Below are 15,495 nucleotides of genomic sequence, written 5' to 3' on the forward strand. Positions count from 1 at the left end.
ATGTTCTAATTCTAAGGACCTGTGCTGAGAGTCAGCATCCGATCCTCAGTAACTAAGATGTTCTAATTCTAAGGACCTGTGCTGAGAGTCAGCATCCGATCCTCAGTAACTAAGATGTTCTAATTCTAAGGACCTGTGCTGAGAGTCAGCATCCGATCCTCAGTAACTAAGATGTTCTAATTCTAAGGACCTGTGCTGAGAGTCAGCATCCGATCCTCAGTAACTAAGATGTTCTAATTCTAAGGACCTGTGCTGAGAGTCAGCATCCGATCCTCAGTAACTAAGATGTTCTAATTCTAAGGACCTGTGCTGAGAGTCAGCATCCGATCCTCAGTAACTAAGATGTTCTAATTCTAAGGACCTGTGCTGAGAGTCAGCATCCGATCCTCAGTAACTAAGATGTTCTAATTCTAAGGACCTGTGCTGAATGCAAACAAGTGGTCATGTGTGGGATTGTGTCTTTATAACAAAAGTGGTTGTATATTCAGATCGCATTAGTGTTAAACAAGGAGAACTATGTAGAGAGAAGTTCACTGGCAAAGAGTCCCAGGCATATGGACCCGGTCCTTGTGGGGGGAGAGTGGGTGGTGCTGAATGGAGCATCGCTAACCTTTGACCCCTGTCATGGTGACTTTTCTCATTCTCAGCGGAGAAGTCTGTGAAGTAATCCTGCAGTCATGGCTGGTAGTCTAACACTTAGAGAGTTGGACCAGTATCCGAAAGTAAGCTGGTTCGAATACCCGAGCCGACATCCTGGAAAAAATATGTTGATAATCTGTCAATGTGCCCTTTCGCAAGGCACTTAACCCTAATTTGCTCCAGGGGCACCTTACTACTATGGCAGACCCTGTAGAACAACACATTTCACTGCATCTATCTGTGTGTTTGTAACAAAACATATTTTTATATAGTCTGTTCATTATTTGTTTTATGAACTATTCTATTTCCCCTCGTCATATGGAGAAACACAACCCATCAAGTAAACGATCTGAGTAAATTCGACACAAACCATCTAGTTGAGTACGGACAGGATCATAATTTGAGCTCATTTGCTACAGCAGGAAAATAATCCTGCAGCAACAGGAAATGTGGTTTTATAATTTAATGGACATTTTTGTAGAGGTTAATGCATTCGTAAGGGAAAATCAAGTCTGAAATATCAGTGGAAAATACGAACTTCAGAAACTTTTTTTTTTTTTTTTTACTTCCAAGTACCCTACACGTTGAAAAGGACATGCATTGCAGGAAAATTCTCCTGCAACAGGGTGATCAAATTCAGATCCTACATCTGTATACTCAATTTATCTAATTGGTCACTACTGACTTTCCTGAATGGACCAAACATCAGTGATTTGAGATCACTGGATTATTCAGACCGCTATAGAGCTCAGACAACTACGTGTATGAAACTATATTCATCATTCAACAACAAATGTATTACATGCATGATTGATACAGTTTGATACAAGGGAATGTTTTACTAGAAGTCAACATTCACAGGACACTGTTCTTCACCTGCTGCGGTTTCTCCTTATGGGGACACTGCCTGCCTCCTCCCTGTCCGATAGCATCAGTGTAACAGCCCTCCCTTATGAACAGCCAGGTCTGTGTTTTTGTGTGTGCATGTGTAATGTGGCATCGGGGAAACTCTGGAAATACTGCTTGTAAACTGGGCGCAATGTGTTGTGCCTTCACGGGCTGTTGTGCCTTCACGGGCTGTTGTGCCTCCACGGGTTGTTGTGCCTTCACGGGTTGTTGTGCCTTCACGGGTTGTTGTGCCTTCACGGGCTGTTGTGCCTTCACGGGTTGTTGTGCCTTCACGGGTTGTTGTGCCTTCACGGGCTGTTGTGCCTTCACGGGCTGTTGTGCCTCCACGGGTTGTTGTGCCTTCACGGGTTGTTGTGCCTTCACGGGTTGTTGTGCCTTCACGGGTTGTTGTGCCTTCACGGGTTGTTGTGCCTTCACAGGCTTTGAACTCGTTGAACGCTGATGGCAAACGAGCTGCGTCAACCATGAACTGAAAGTACAGCTGTCATGCTCGTAAACGATTAAGTGTTAGAAATTCAGAATGGATTGTTTTTATAAATAATATTTTGTTGCATTTAAATGCCAAAAATGCTGTTATGTAGGTCATTTCCTTTTAATATGTCATGTCAGAGTTTAGGATGTGGGAGGAGTCAACGCTCAGAGATGATAGATATGTTTCCCACTAGAATGTACCCGTTTGAGGGGTGTTCAAGTGGATTTTTCCTAGTCGCTTGCTGGTATTTACCAATTTACGAGATGTTATGAATGCAGCATAATTTCCCAGACTCCAGTCATTAACCCAGTACCCCCTCCTCCCCCACCCCTTCCTCCAAATCCATGCCCCATAGACCTCCCAACACAATACCCCCCCTGATCCCAGCACAACCCAAATAATAGCGCACCATTCATTTAATCATTGTTCCCCCCCCCCCTCTTCCACTCCCTTTATGGGCCCACTAAAGGTTTTAGCTGGGCAGAGAAGGAGGGCTGTCACCCAGGGAACCTTAGCCCATTGATGAAGTGACAGGCGCTGCCAGAATATGAGCCTAATCCTGTTTCCAGCATTCTCTTAGACCGCTGGCATCGCAATTCCATCCACACATTCTCTGAGCTGTCAACGAGGAAAATCCCTCCTAATAGCACATTACCCAGATACACATCAAAGAGCTCATGGAAACCTTCCTTCGGCGGCTTAGCAGTGTCGTGTACACACACACACACACACACACACACACAGCATTCACATTAACCAGTCCACACACAAACTCGTGATATACAAATGTGTGTACATACACAAACCCCACTGATTAACGTAACATGACCACATAATCACAGGCTTGAACAACCCAATATTTCTCTGGCAGGATTTTTAATATCAACAAAAAAATTGAAATGACAGAGGAAGTTAAAAAAAAAAATGTTTAAAATCGTTTTTATGTACTCTGCAACTTGATATCCTTCCATTACATAAGTGGGACAGCGATTTCTGATTTTATGGGTTGAGGGAGTGAGAGGGTGGACCATGGTGAACTCTAGGAACCCTTTCAGTTCTATTTCATCTTATTCTATTCTTACTTAATCCATCGATATCCCAACCCAAGGTAATCCTTCTTATGGCAAAGCATTCTGTTTCGGTGCAGCCAAACCTTGACTGACAGGGACGTGGAGGAAGGGGATTGGGGACTCTTTAGAGCCTGACACTGTGCTTCAGTCATTTCCTTTAGGATTAGTTACTCTGCATTCGGTGGACAAGTGGCATGGGCTGTGTGTGTGTGTGTGTGTGTGTTCTGTTTGAGAAGAGTCCTGAAACCAGGACTTCAGCTCTGTGCATGTTTGCGTAACATGGAAAGTTAACTGTGTATTGTGTTAACAGTGATCATGTATTTGGGAGGGATGCGTAGTTACACTGAACAAAAATATATAAATGCAAAATTCAACCATTTCAGTTACAGTTCATATAAGGAAATCAGTCAATTGAAATAAATTCATTAGGCCCTAATCTATGGGTTTCACATGTCTGGGAATATAGATATGCATCTGTTTCGTCACAGATACCTTAAAAAAAAGGTAGGGGCACAGATCAGAACCAGAGAGTATCTGGTGTGACCACCATTTGACTCGTGCAGCGTGACATCTCTATCACATAGTTGATCAGGCTGCTGATTGTGACCTGTAAAATCTGTTGTCCCACTCTTCTACAATGGTTGTGCGAAGTTGCTGGATATTGTCGGGAACTGGAACCTGCTGTCATACGTCGATCCAGAACATCCCAAACATGCTCAATACGTGACATGTCTGGTGAGAACTGGGACATTTTCAGCCTCCAGGAATTGTGTACAGATCCTTGCAACATGGGGCCGTGCATCATTCTGAAACATGAGGTGATGGCGGTGGATGAATGGCACGACAATGAGCCTCAGGATCTCGTCACGGTATCTCTGTGCATTGAAATTGCCATCGTGTTTGTTGTCCGTAGCTTACACTGACTGGGAATACAAATTGTGTGTATGGCGTTGTGTGGGCAAGCGGTTTGCTGATGTCAATGTTGTGAACAGAGTGCCACATGGTGGCGGTGGGGTTATGGTATGGGCAGGCCATAACCCCGCCGCCACCACGGGGCACTCTGTTCACAATGTTGACATCAGCTAACGGCTTGCCCACACAACGCCATACACGCTATCTGCCCAGTACAGTTGAAACCGGAATTTATCCATGCAGAGCATACTTCTCCAGTGTGCCAATGGCCATCAAAAGTGAGCGTTGCCCACAGTAGTGAGTTACGACGCCAAACTGCAGTCAGACCGGGGTGAGGACGAAGAACACACAGATGCGCCTCCTTGAGACTGTTTCTGATAGTTTGTGCAGAAATTCTTCATCAGCAGTCTGAGTGGCTGGTCTCAGATGATCCCACAGGTGAAGAAGCTGGATGTGGAGGTCCTGGGCTGGTTACACGTGGTCTGCTGTTGTGAGGACGTACTGGACGTACTGCCAAATTCTCTAAAACAATGTTGGAGGGGGCTTATGGTAGAGAAATTAACATTAAATTATCTGGCAACAGCTCTGGTAGACATTCCTGCAGTCAGCATGCCAATTGCACACTCCCTCAACTTGAGGCATCTGTGGCAGTGTGTTGTGACAACTGCACATTTTAGAGTAGCATTTTGTCCCCAGCACAAGGTGCACCTGTAATGATCATGCTGTTTAATCAGCTTCTTGATATGCCACACCTGCCAGGTGGATGGATTATCTTGGCAATGGAGAAATGTTAAGTAACAAGGATGTAAAACTAATTTGTGCACACATTGAGAGAAATAAGCTTTTTGTGTGTATGTGAACATTTTTGGGATATTTTAGCTCAAGAAAACACATTCACATTTTGTTACATTCCCCAGCAAGAACAATGTTGCTCAAACAGAAGGGGGAATTAACAGTCACTGACCAACAACCAAAACAAAACGGGTGGGGTTTTAGGAGGGGTTCTGAAAGACACATGGGGGGTGTCCACTGAAAGTTGACTAGCAACAACACCTGGAACCTAGAAGACCACCATGAACGCCCATAAAATTTGCACAAGAGGCAAACGAAAGAAAAACCCACACCAAACTTAAAGACAGGAAGCAAACCAAAAAGGTAAAGCAAAACAAAGTCGGATAAAGGATTGTTTGTTTAGAACTCAAACTAGATAGCGCCAACTAAGTGTTAATCCTCCGCATCTACCCAAACAACTGGTACGCTTCGCTTAAATAGCACCTGGGACAGCACAGGTGAAACACTTCCCCACTAACGATATGGCAACCAGCACAGGTGTAACACATACTGACTAACGAGGTGACACCGATCTGCGTGCCCTACGTGCTAATTCTCTATACGTGCTAAAGTCCAACCTCAAACATAAACGGGGGGGGGGAATCCTTTAACACAATGTTGCATTTATATTTTTGCTCTGTGTTGGTTGTATTGTATTAATTTCATACTGAATGGTCTCTCATAAAGTTTTAACTTTTAGGAAGTCTTTGCGTGCGGGGTGTGTGTGTGTCCTACGTGTGTGCACTCTTGTGCCGATACAGTAGTTTTAATTCCCCGTACAATTCCCCGCATTCCCCGTACAATGCAAGAGTTCAAACCAGTTTGTACTCTGTAGCCTGTGATGTGTTCACAAAATTGTTTGGTTAAAACCATTCATAAATTGTAATTTGCATAATTTTAATAAACCTCTAAAATAATCATCTCATTAACCAATCAGTCTTCAAACATGTGGTTTATTCCCTTGCATTTTAACAGATAAATGACTCGCATTTAAGTAAAAAATGGACAAGTACACGTCTGGGATCTACAATGATTAAATGCATATACTGTAGCTATGGCCTGGGTGCCAGTCCGTTTCTGCTTTAGTCAACAACACAAAGTTTTTTTTCTTGTCTTTTTAAGGATGTACCAACGCTCTTGAACGCAGAAACAGCCTGGCCCCCAGGTGAACATAACATAGGTTCAACAGTTTCATATTTGAAGGTCGCTCTGTTCCCCCGGTAGGATTCCATTGACTAATCTGTACCGAGTAGGTATTGGCTCATTCTACTGGGGGGTCCTTTGCATTAAGCCACAATGGAACAATTCAAAAATAGATTGAATGTCTCTTGTAAGTACTCTGACGCAAAAGGAGACACCAACTTACAATAATATAAAAGATGGGATGGAAACAAACATGGTGGGGGTAGCTCTAAAACAGGAAGTACTGTCCATCTGCCAGGTGCAGGGCATTGTGGGATTTGTAGGCTATTACAACAGGACAGACTGGCCAGTTCAAATATTTGAATGGGAGTTTTCATCTGAGGCTGGAATCTTGATTCAATCTTTGTACCATTTCTATCTTTGTGATGTTGTAATCCCTCTCTCAGGATGCATGCAAAGCTCATCTTTAATATTATGGTCACCCTCACCACTTCTAGTGTTGAGATCATCAGATATACTGTGGACGGTCATAATGCATTTGCCCCATATGAGATGACAGCTTTGTGATTTAGGAGTGTAGCATTTGAAGTCTGATCCAACTGGTTTGGTAGGAAGTATACTGAACAAAAATATCAACCGAACAGGCATCAATTTAAATGATTTTACCCAGTTACAGTTCATATGAGGAAATCAGTCAATTGAAATCAGTTCATTGGGCCCTAATTTATGGATTTCCCATGACTGGGCAGGGGTGCAGCCATTGGTGGGCCTGGGAAGGCAATGGGGAGCCAGGCCTAACCAATCAGAATTACTTTTTCACCACAAAAGAGCTTTAATTACAGACAGAAATACTCCTCAGTTTCATCAGCTGTCCAAGTGTCTGGTCTCAGATGATCCAGCAGGTGAGGAAGCTAGATGTGGAGGTCCTGGGTTGGTGTGGTTACACGTGGCCTGCGGTTGTGAGGCCGGTTGGACGTACTGCCAGATTCTCTAAAACAATGTTCGAGGTGGCTTATGGTAGAGAAATTAACATTGAATTCTCTGACAACCGCTCTAGTGGACATTCTTGAAGTCAGCATGCCAATTGCACACTCCCTCAACTTGAGACATCTGTGGCATTGTGTTGTGTGACAAAACTGCACATTTTAGAGGGACCTTTTATTGTCCCCAGAAAAAGATGCACCTGTGTAATAATCATGCTGTTTAATCAGCTTATTGATATGCCACACCTATCAGGTGGATGGATTATCTTGGCAAAGGAGAAATGCTCATTAACAGGGATGCAAACAAATTTGACCATGAAATGTGCTTTTTGTGCGTATGGAAAATTTCTGGGATATTCTATTTGAACTCATGAAACATGGGACCAACACTTTACATGTTCCATTTATATTTTTGTTCAGTATAGTAGTGAGATTGCACTGGGTCTATGTATCTCACCTGCAAGGGTGTCAAATAAGTATAGTCCGGTAGGGTTCTTATCTAATGTCCAGTCCCATGCAGTCCCAGTGTACAAAACTGATGCAGTGTCTATAATGTCCAGTCTGTAGAAAGGGTCATAACATCTGACTGTGGGGGTCAGTCTGGGGGTCAGTTGGGTAGCGTGTCCAGGGGGTCAGTTGGGTAGGGTGTCCAGGGGGTCAGTTGGGTAGCGTGTCCAGGGTGTCAGTTGGGTAGCGTGTCCAGGGTGTCAGTTGGGTAGCGTGTCCAGGGTGTCAGTTGGGTAGCGTGTCCAGGGTGTCAGTTGGGTAGCGTGTCCAGGGTGTCAGTTGGGTAGCGTGTCCAGGGTGTCAGTTGGGTAGCGTGTCCAGGGGGTCAGTTGGGTAGCGTGTCCAGGGGGTCAGTTGGGTAGCGTGTCCAGGGGGTCAGTTGGGTAGCGTGTCCAGGGGGTCAGTTGGGTAGCGTGTCCAGGGGGTCAGTTGGGTAGCGTGTCCAGGGGGTCAGTTGGGTAGCGTGTCCAGGGGGTCAGTTGGGTAGCGTGTCCAGGCCCAGGGAGGCAGCGTGCTGCTTGGCCCTCAGACGCAGGTTCTCGATGCTGGTGGTCTTGCTGTTGAGGCTGGGTAGGCTGCTCGGAGGGGCCTGGAGACCCGTCAAGGGGCAATTCCACACCTGCTGGGCCTGGGACATGGACACTTGGGACATGGATGCCTGGGACAGGGACTGGTAGTACGATTGGCAGGGCAGAGAGCCCAGGGGGGACGGCATGTTGACGTTCATGCCCAGGTAGGGCAGGGAGGAGGGGGTACTCATGTCGAAGGAGGGGTAGTGGACCACGTTGTTGGTTGCAGCCATGTGCTGGCGGAACTGCTCCTGCAGACGGAAGAGGCTGAGAGGGGACGAGGCGTAGGAGCCTTGGGACACACAACTGCTGCCACCGCCACTGCTAGAGGAGGGGAGGGAGGGAGAGTCTGAGAGAGAAAGAGAGAGAGATTTTATAGTATAGAGAGGTTATAGTTTTTATTATTTTAGAGAGAAAGATGTATTTTTCCGCTTTCAAGACTAATTCATAATAATATAGAAGACATTGAAGTCCTGCAGATAAGGGATGAGCACACTAACAAAAATTGACATATGTGCATCTACAGTATAATAAATACATATGTCTAATGGCCCATTTGTCTATGGGATTTCTCACCTGGTGTGGGGCTGAAGCGTTTGCAGGATGGAGATCCTCCTCCCGGCTGCAGCCCTGCATCCCCCTGCTGCACCTCCCCATGATGCTGCTGAGTATCCTGCAGCCTCTCCCACTTCAGCTCCTCATCTCCCTCACCGTTATCCTCTGCAGCCGACTCGCTGTCCGAGGCCTCCGGGGAGGTGACGTTCACCTCCACACTCATCTCCGCAGGCTGGGGCCGCATGGTCTCCGAGAGGGAGGATGGAGATGGAGATGTCTGGGTGGAAGGGTCGGTGGTCTTGACCTTTTCCTCGTCACCTCCCTCTCTGTTGGCCTCCTTCTGTTTCTGGAGCTGCTCCTTTTGCAGGCTGCGCTGCTTCTTGCGGAACTTGGCGCGGCGGTTCTTGAACCACACCTGGTGAGAGGACGGATTTCAGTTGTTATACAGTAATAAACACAACTTCATCACTTTGTAATAAACTATAATTCTCTAATAGCCAAGGCTTCTGATAATGTCAATTTTGGTGATTTGTTACATGGCTTTGGTGTGTCAATCCTGTAAATTTAAAAAAATAAATCTCACTAACATCATTTTAACGAATTGCATTTGAAGTCCTTGACAGCGGAACTCAAAAACATCCACTTGTCATGGCCAGAAGCAACAAAAAAAAGCAGCTGAGACCAGCAACGTTGGAGATCTTTAGCATGGTCCTATGTTCCCCCAGAAACGTTGGAGATCTTTAGCATGGTCCTATGTTCCCCCAGCAACATTGGAAATCTTTAGCATGGTCCTATGTTCCCCCAGAAACGTTGGAGATCTTTAGCATGGTCCTATGTTCCCCCAGCAACGTTGGAGATCTTTAGCATGGTCCTATGTTCCCCCAGCAACGTTGGAGATCTTTAGCATGGTCCTATGTTCCCCCAGAAACGTTGGAGATCTTTAGCATGGTCCTATGTTCCCCCAGAAACGTTGGAGATCTTTAGCATGGTCCTATGTTCCTCCAGAAACGTTGGAGATCTTTAGCATGGTCCTATGTTCCCCCAGCAACGTTGGAGATCTTTAGCATGGTCCTATGTTCCCCCAGCAATGAAGACTGTTAAGTTAGCATTTCTCTTCATCACCCACACTCCCCCTCTTCTACACAACCAATACTGAAAGTTAAGATGCAGGTGAAATAGTTTATTTATTTTGACTAAGTAATATCCTCACCTGCACACGGGCCTCTGGTAAGTTGGTACACATGGCCAGGCGTTCGCGCATCACCACGTCAGGGTAGTGGGTCTTCTGGAAGGTCTTTTCCAGGGCCTCCAGCTGCTGGGTAGTGAAGGCTGTGCGACTGCGTCGCTGCTTCCTGTGCTGGGAGCCATACCGGGCCTCAAGGATTATGTCTTGAAATGTGCAGCCGTTGAAGGAAAAGAGATTGGGCCAATTTAATTGAGGAACAGGTCATATAGTGCTTATCAATAAGCCTTTCTGAAACAATGTAACACTTTTTTGCATTGAACTCAACACGTTTTGAACATAAGACAATTTTTGTCCATCACACAGCATGATAGCCTGATTTATGGACAGATTTACGCAGTAGAATGAATAAATGTGCAACCAGTTCTTACCAGCCAGTCTCTCTGCCAGCGTGAGCGCGTGCACGGACGGCCGATAGTCGGGCGCGTGCTGGGCATGCTGCGCCGCCTGCTGGTGAAGATTGTACATGGCATTTAGTGAGTTCATGGCGTGGAGAGAATATCCATTCACTCCGTAGTGCTGCATGGCTGCGTCACCTGTAAATACAGAGAGATAAATTGTTGTTTCAAACAATTCGTTATTGTTGAATTAGTAAAACCAGTAATATCAGTGTTTGATTTATGTACCTGCAAGCAAGTCTTGGGCTGCAAATGTAGGCCTAGATTTAAACATCAAGTGGCTTAAATTATTATCGAACATTTTTGTATTACACTTGTATTTATGCAGGCTATGTATTTATATTAAACTTCGTTTTCTATTTCCATTAATTTAAGGTGTTTTATTGTCACATACACCGGATAGGTGCAGTGACATGTGTTTTTACAGGGACAGCCATAGTAGTAAGGCGCCCCTGGAGCAAATTAGTGTTAAGTGCCTTGCTCAAGGCAACATACAGATTTTTCACCTTGTCGTCTCGGGTATTTCAACCAGCGACCTTCCAATCACTGGCCCAACACTCTAACCTAGGATACCTGCCGCCCATTTTATTAAAACTGTCAGTAGCGGATTTCAAATATCCTAATGGTGAAGCTGCATTTGGACATGATCCAATATTACATCAGTTATTATATGTCTATAACTGTAAATATGTTTCTTTAAGAAGATTCAAGCTGAGAGTGACATTATTATATGACGGCATTGAGAAACCTAGCCAGCCACTAAACCTATAAACCCCTTTTCCCACGGAGAGCTCGCTATTTAACCAGTCCTTCCCATGAGAGTTCCCCCCACTAAAGCCCGAGGGGCTGTGTTAAATAATTAGCCTACTCTCCTGTGTTATCGCAACATTAATGCTGATATTGATATTCATTAATTTAATGTCGCACTTGACGTTGTGCCTGAATAGCTAAGCGACGTGGGCCTACTAAATAGGCAAACTATAGGTCCCCTACAGCGCTAGCAGAATTTAAAAACGTCAACAGAAAACTACACAATGATCAGAAATTAATCAGGGACTTTTCTCTGAAAAAGCACACAAAATAAATTGGTGTGACCAGACTCATTTAATAAATGATATTATCATATTTTCATTGATTCCTATAAATTGCCTAATTATTGTCATTATCCATAACGTGTAGCACAATAGCGTGCATAATAGTATAACTAACCATTTTTATTTACACAGGTTACGCCTATAGATTACGATAGAAAATGCCCCAACCAAGCCTGCTGTTGAAAAGGCTACCTACCACATAAATCAGAAGTTGGTCAGTGCGTTCCGAATTTAATCGCATCCTGAGAATTAAACAAGTCAAAACGAATCATGTTTTAGTGTTTTATTTCATTGTGAAACAAGTTGGCCTAGCTTCATGTGCGTTCATATTGCGTTCATTTTTTTAACAGTTCTGTAAAAACTATCTAGGCCTACAATAATATTTGTTTGAATATAATTTTAATCCCTCAAAAATGTGGATTAAAATATGCCACTTTTGGATTTATTTATTTTCTTCGTCTAGTAGGCTTACATCGAGTTGAAACATATGCCGAAAAGATTATACAGCCGACGGTATGGGAATTTGTACCCCAACAATAAAGCTAAATACAGTACCAAAATCATAGTATCAGATCGCTATCAAGACCTTAACATTTCAGCGTGTAATTGATCATGCAGAAATGTGTAATAAAAGCTTAATATAATCATAATAATAATCAGAATGAACGCTGATAACCTGGATATACCTTACATAAAGTCACGTTCTTATTGTCACCAAATGCAGGAGCATGAACATTTACTAAGATCTATGTCTGAATGCTATACATATCTTGATTTATAATTCATGTATAATTTATACCTATTATAAATTGTCTCGTTTTTTGCCTTGACAATAATACAGTACAAATTTACAGAGGTTATCATAGGCCTAAAATACAGGCTTAAATCATAGGCTTACTTTTTACTGTCATATATTTTATTATTATTATTATTTATTTTTTACAATGGAATGATTTACAATAAACTGGAATATGCCATAGGCCATTAGGGAACACTTTACTTTGGCCAGGAACGGGACAGAAGGTGCTTATCAAAATATTTATTTAGCTCCCTGAGTACTGGAGTTTAATGGGAGCCGTTTCTCCTGGTCTATGGCGGCTCCCGCCCCACTACCCGGAGGCTTAGGTTAAATATATGCATAGGGAACGCCTGTTGGCTACTCGTCTAATGTAGGTGCAAATAGGTTTCAACTACTAGGTGTGTGTGTGTGTGATTAATAATGTCATTTTTTTTATATGACTGTTCCTCATAAGTGTCATTGCCGGAAGCCTACATATTGTTTACAATTGCTTTATTGAGGTTTTAAATAATTTTCATCACTAAAAATATGAATCTCTCGATGTGGACAAAGTCAGATAGCCTTGGGGAGCTGATTTAACAGTCATTATGCTAATTGCCGTGGATTTAGTTCTATCCCAGACACGGTAGAGGCTAAATATCGGCCCGCTGATATGCCTGTACAGGCGACACACTCTTTCTTCTACATTGACCCTTTTTTCAAGTTTTGCCCAAAATTACCCCCGGTAGACGTGGATAATTTAAATTAAGAAACTATTCCGGAGATTTAAAAAATGTCATGAAATAATGTTGAAGTCTAAGTTTCAGTTTAGACTCTTCAAATAAAAATGTATTGGTCACATACACATGATTAGAAGATGTTAATGCGAATGTAGCGAAATGCTTGTATTCCATGCATAATGAGAAGACCCGGGCAATATATTGCTCCAATGTTTAAATGGAAGAGGTTTAAAGTTGCAAGGAAATGCAATAAAACTGGAATTGTGACAGACACACATAATTTTACTTTACTAACAGGTCCAACTTGATTGTTTATACAGATGCATGCCTTTCAAAAAGCTCTTACCTCTTACGTACGCTGCCCGTGGGGTCTTGGCCTATAGCCTATGTCCGGCTGTTTTCAAATGGAATATTAGCTTTCAAAGTATCACCTTGTATATTACTTCTCAATTCCGTGCTGTTTAGTCCTGTATACTCATTTTTTTAAACTCAAACTCCTCGGGAATACTGTAGTCCGTTTTCTGCGCGCGGTGCTCTCACTCTCCAGTCGTTGGAGAATACCGAGAGTTGCCATCTAACGGGCTCGCGCACGACGAATGGGCTTTAAGGAGCTCGAGCGCCTGGTGAGGTCATGCAGGATTTCAAATGGATCTTTGCTGTGTCAACCAAAAGAGGTTTCTTCTACTCCAAGCTTTCTCATTACTGATTTAAACTATTAATGTATTAATAATTTCCTGGACATTAATGTTATAATCATAGTATCATTAAGCCTATCAAAATATCAATATTATTATTATTATTATTATTATTATTATTATCGCTATATAGGCCTACACCAACATATTTTAATTTCATTTTCTTAGGCCATAAACTTTTAATTGTACGTAGAGGTCATGCATTAGGGAAACCCGCAAGTTGCTCAGTCTATATTTTGATATGCAGAAATGTGTTTCCTTGAGACTCATTATCTTAATTCAAATATACATTTGGCAATTGTTTTGCATGTCGGCCCTTTGTAGCCTACTGTGTATATATATTTGGTCAATGTGCAGTCTATTTTCAAATGGAACACGGAATATTGACTAAAATCTTCCATGTCATGTTGTACACACATGTAACATTATAATAGCCTACATATAATCATAGCAATAATAATACTAATAATAGGTTAATTCAAATCTGTGGTAAATAAGAATTTATGATTGTTCATTCAAGAAGTGCCAATGGCTTCAATGACGCTTTCAATTACAATGGTTTGCATGCAGGGTTTGGGGGTGTTTAAAGGGCTATTAAGTTACTCATGCTTTAATTTGATTTGCTTTTCGACTTTGTCGAGCCACTTGCAGAGGAGTCTGCGGTGGAGAGCTGGCTAATAGATGCTAGGGTGCTGCCTTTAGAAACTCTCCCGGACCCAAGGGATTTAGTTTAGGATTGCAGAGACAAGACGCCATTTCAGCCTCCAAAAAACGGTCTTAAAATGACTGCTACTAAGAGGATTAAAACAATAATGTCCCTCTCCTTCAAGGTTTTTAGAAATGATTTATTCTGGAGAAAACCCGTTTAGGCTGGAATTAAGGGTCGCCTTCTAATGTAGTGCTTGCATATTTTGTTGAATTTCTCCAAGAGGAGAGAAAGTGACGGGGGGGGGGGGATCTTACACTCAATTTGATCTTTGGTTATATTCATACGTAGAAGTTTCGACTTTACACGGAAAGAAAACGTGTAGGCACTCGTGACACGAGGTGAATTGTCAATAACAACTATGCCGGAGAAATTATTTTAAAAATACACTCTAGGCGAATATGTTGTTGTATTTTATTTGTAGGTCGTGTAATTCTCACATCTTGATTGACTACATGAGACAATTGGGAAACTTATGATGCAAATAGTGGTAACGATATTAAATTATTGTGGAATGAATAAGCCGTTTTGGCATAGCCTGGTGGATTGAGCAGGTTGGCAGGACGAGTTACTGCGCGCCCTGGAGATCTTTACGCGCAACAGATGGACTGTTCAATATCTCTATGAATCATGTTTATTTGTGATACTTTATCATATTAGGCCTGTCTACTACAACAATGATCTAGGCAGATCCAGTCATTTTAATGAGAGGTTTATTCAACATCAGAATGGGTTTTTTGCTATTCTCTTGTTTTAAATCTTTGATTTATTGTCGTCCCGATTTGAGTCTTGATGGGTCTTGGTGACTTAATAGCCATGATAATCCCTTATTATAATGATGACAATGATTTAGGCCTAATAGTAATTTTCAATATTCAACTAATAAGCCTATTAAGTGATAATTAGACCATCTATAGGGTTAATAGACCTAATGAAAATAACGACAACACGTTTGGCAATGCATCAATAAAGCTGAATTGGGAGTTAATTCGTATGAATGCACATTCGTTTCCCATTGTTTGTTGTTATTTTTGGGAAAGTTTTTATTCCTTCAAGCCGACCCCCTTGTCATCACATATATCACGGAGTATTTGGGTCTGCGAGAGAAATCGGATTAACTTGTGAACTGATCGAAATAAGAACGTAAACGGGAGGCAAATCTGGGCAGTGTCTCTTTGTGGGAACACTTTCTAAAGCAATTAAAGCGAGAAGGTATACCCCCCAGCTGCTCTTCCTCAAATCAGCTTTCTA

General features: G+C 42.7%; 2 protein-coding genes across 2 annotated transcripts in view; one reads left to right on the plus strand and one right to left on the minus strand.

Annotated features, from left to right (window-relative positions):
• Window positions 1-8,778, plus strand: part of LOC118401531 (fatty-acid amide hydrolase 1-like) — a 28,580-nt gene extending 19,802 nt beyond the window's left edge. The window contains exon 16 of the mRNA XM_052475288.1: window positions 8,629-8,778. The gene's annotated coding sequence lies outside the window, so the exon portion shown is untranslated. The remainder of the gene's footprint in view (window positions 1-8,628) is intronic.
• On the minus strand, window positions 5,714-13,463 carry LOC118401532 (diencephalon/mesencephalon homeobox protein 1-B-like). The gene is made up of 5 exons (XM_035799123.2): window positions 13,190-13,463; window positions 10,205-10,369; window positions 9,801-9,979; window positions 8,612-9,005; window positions 5,714-8,384 (listed from the first exon to the last, which is right to left on the minus strand). Exons 2-5 carry the CDS (start codon window positions 10,356-10,358, stop codon window positions 7,942-7,944), a joined length of 1,170 nt encoding a protein of 389 aa, XP_035655016.1. The 5' UTR covers window positions 10,359-10,369; window positions 13,190-13,463; the 3' UTR covers window positions 5,714-7,941.
• Between the last annotated feature and the right edge of the window lie 2,032 nt (window positions 13,464-15,495).

This window comes from Oncorhynchus keta, chromosome 22 (genome assembly GCF_023373465.1).
Source record: "Oncorhynchus keta strain PuntledgeMale-10-30-2019 chromosome 22, Oket_V2, whole genome shotgun sequence".
Taxonomy (NCBI): domain Eukaryota; kingdom Metazoa; phylum Chordata; class Actinopteri; order Salmoniformes; family Salmonidae; genus Oncorhynchus; species Oncorhynchus keta.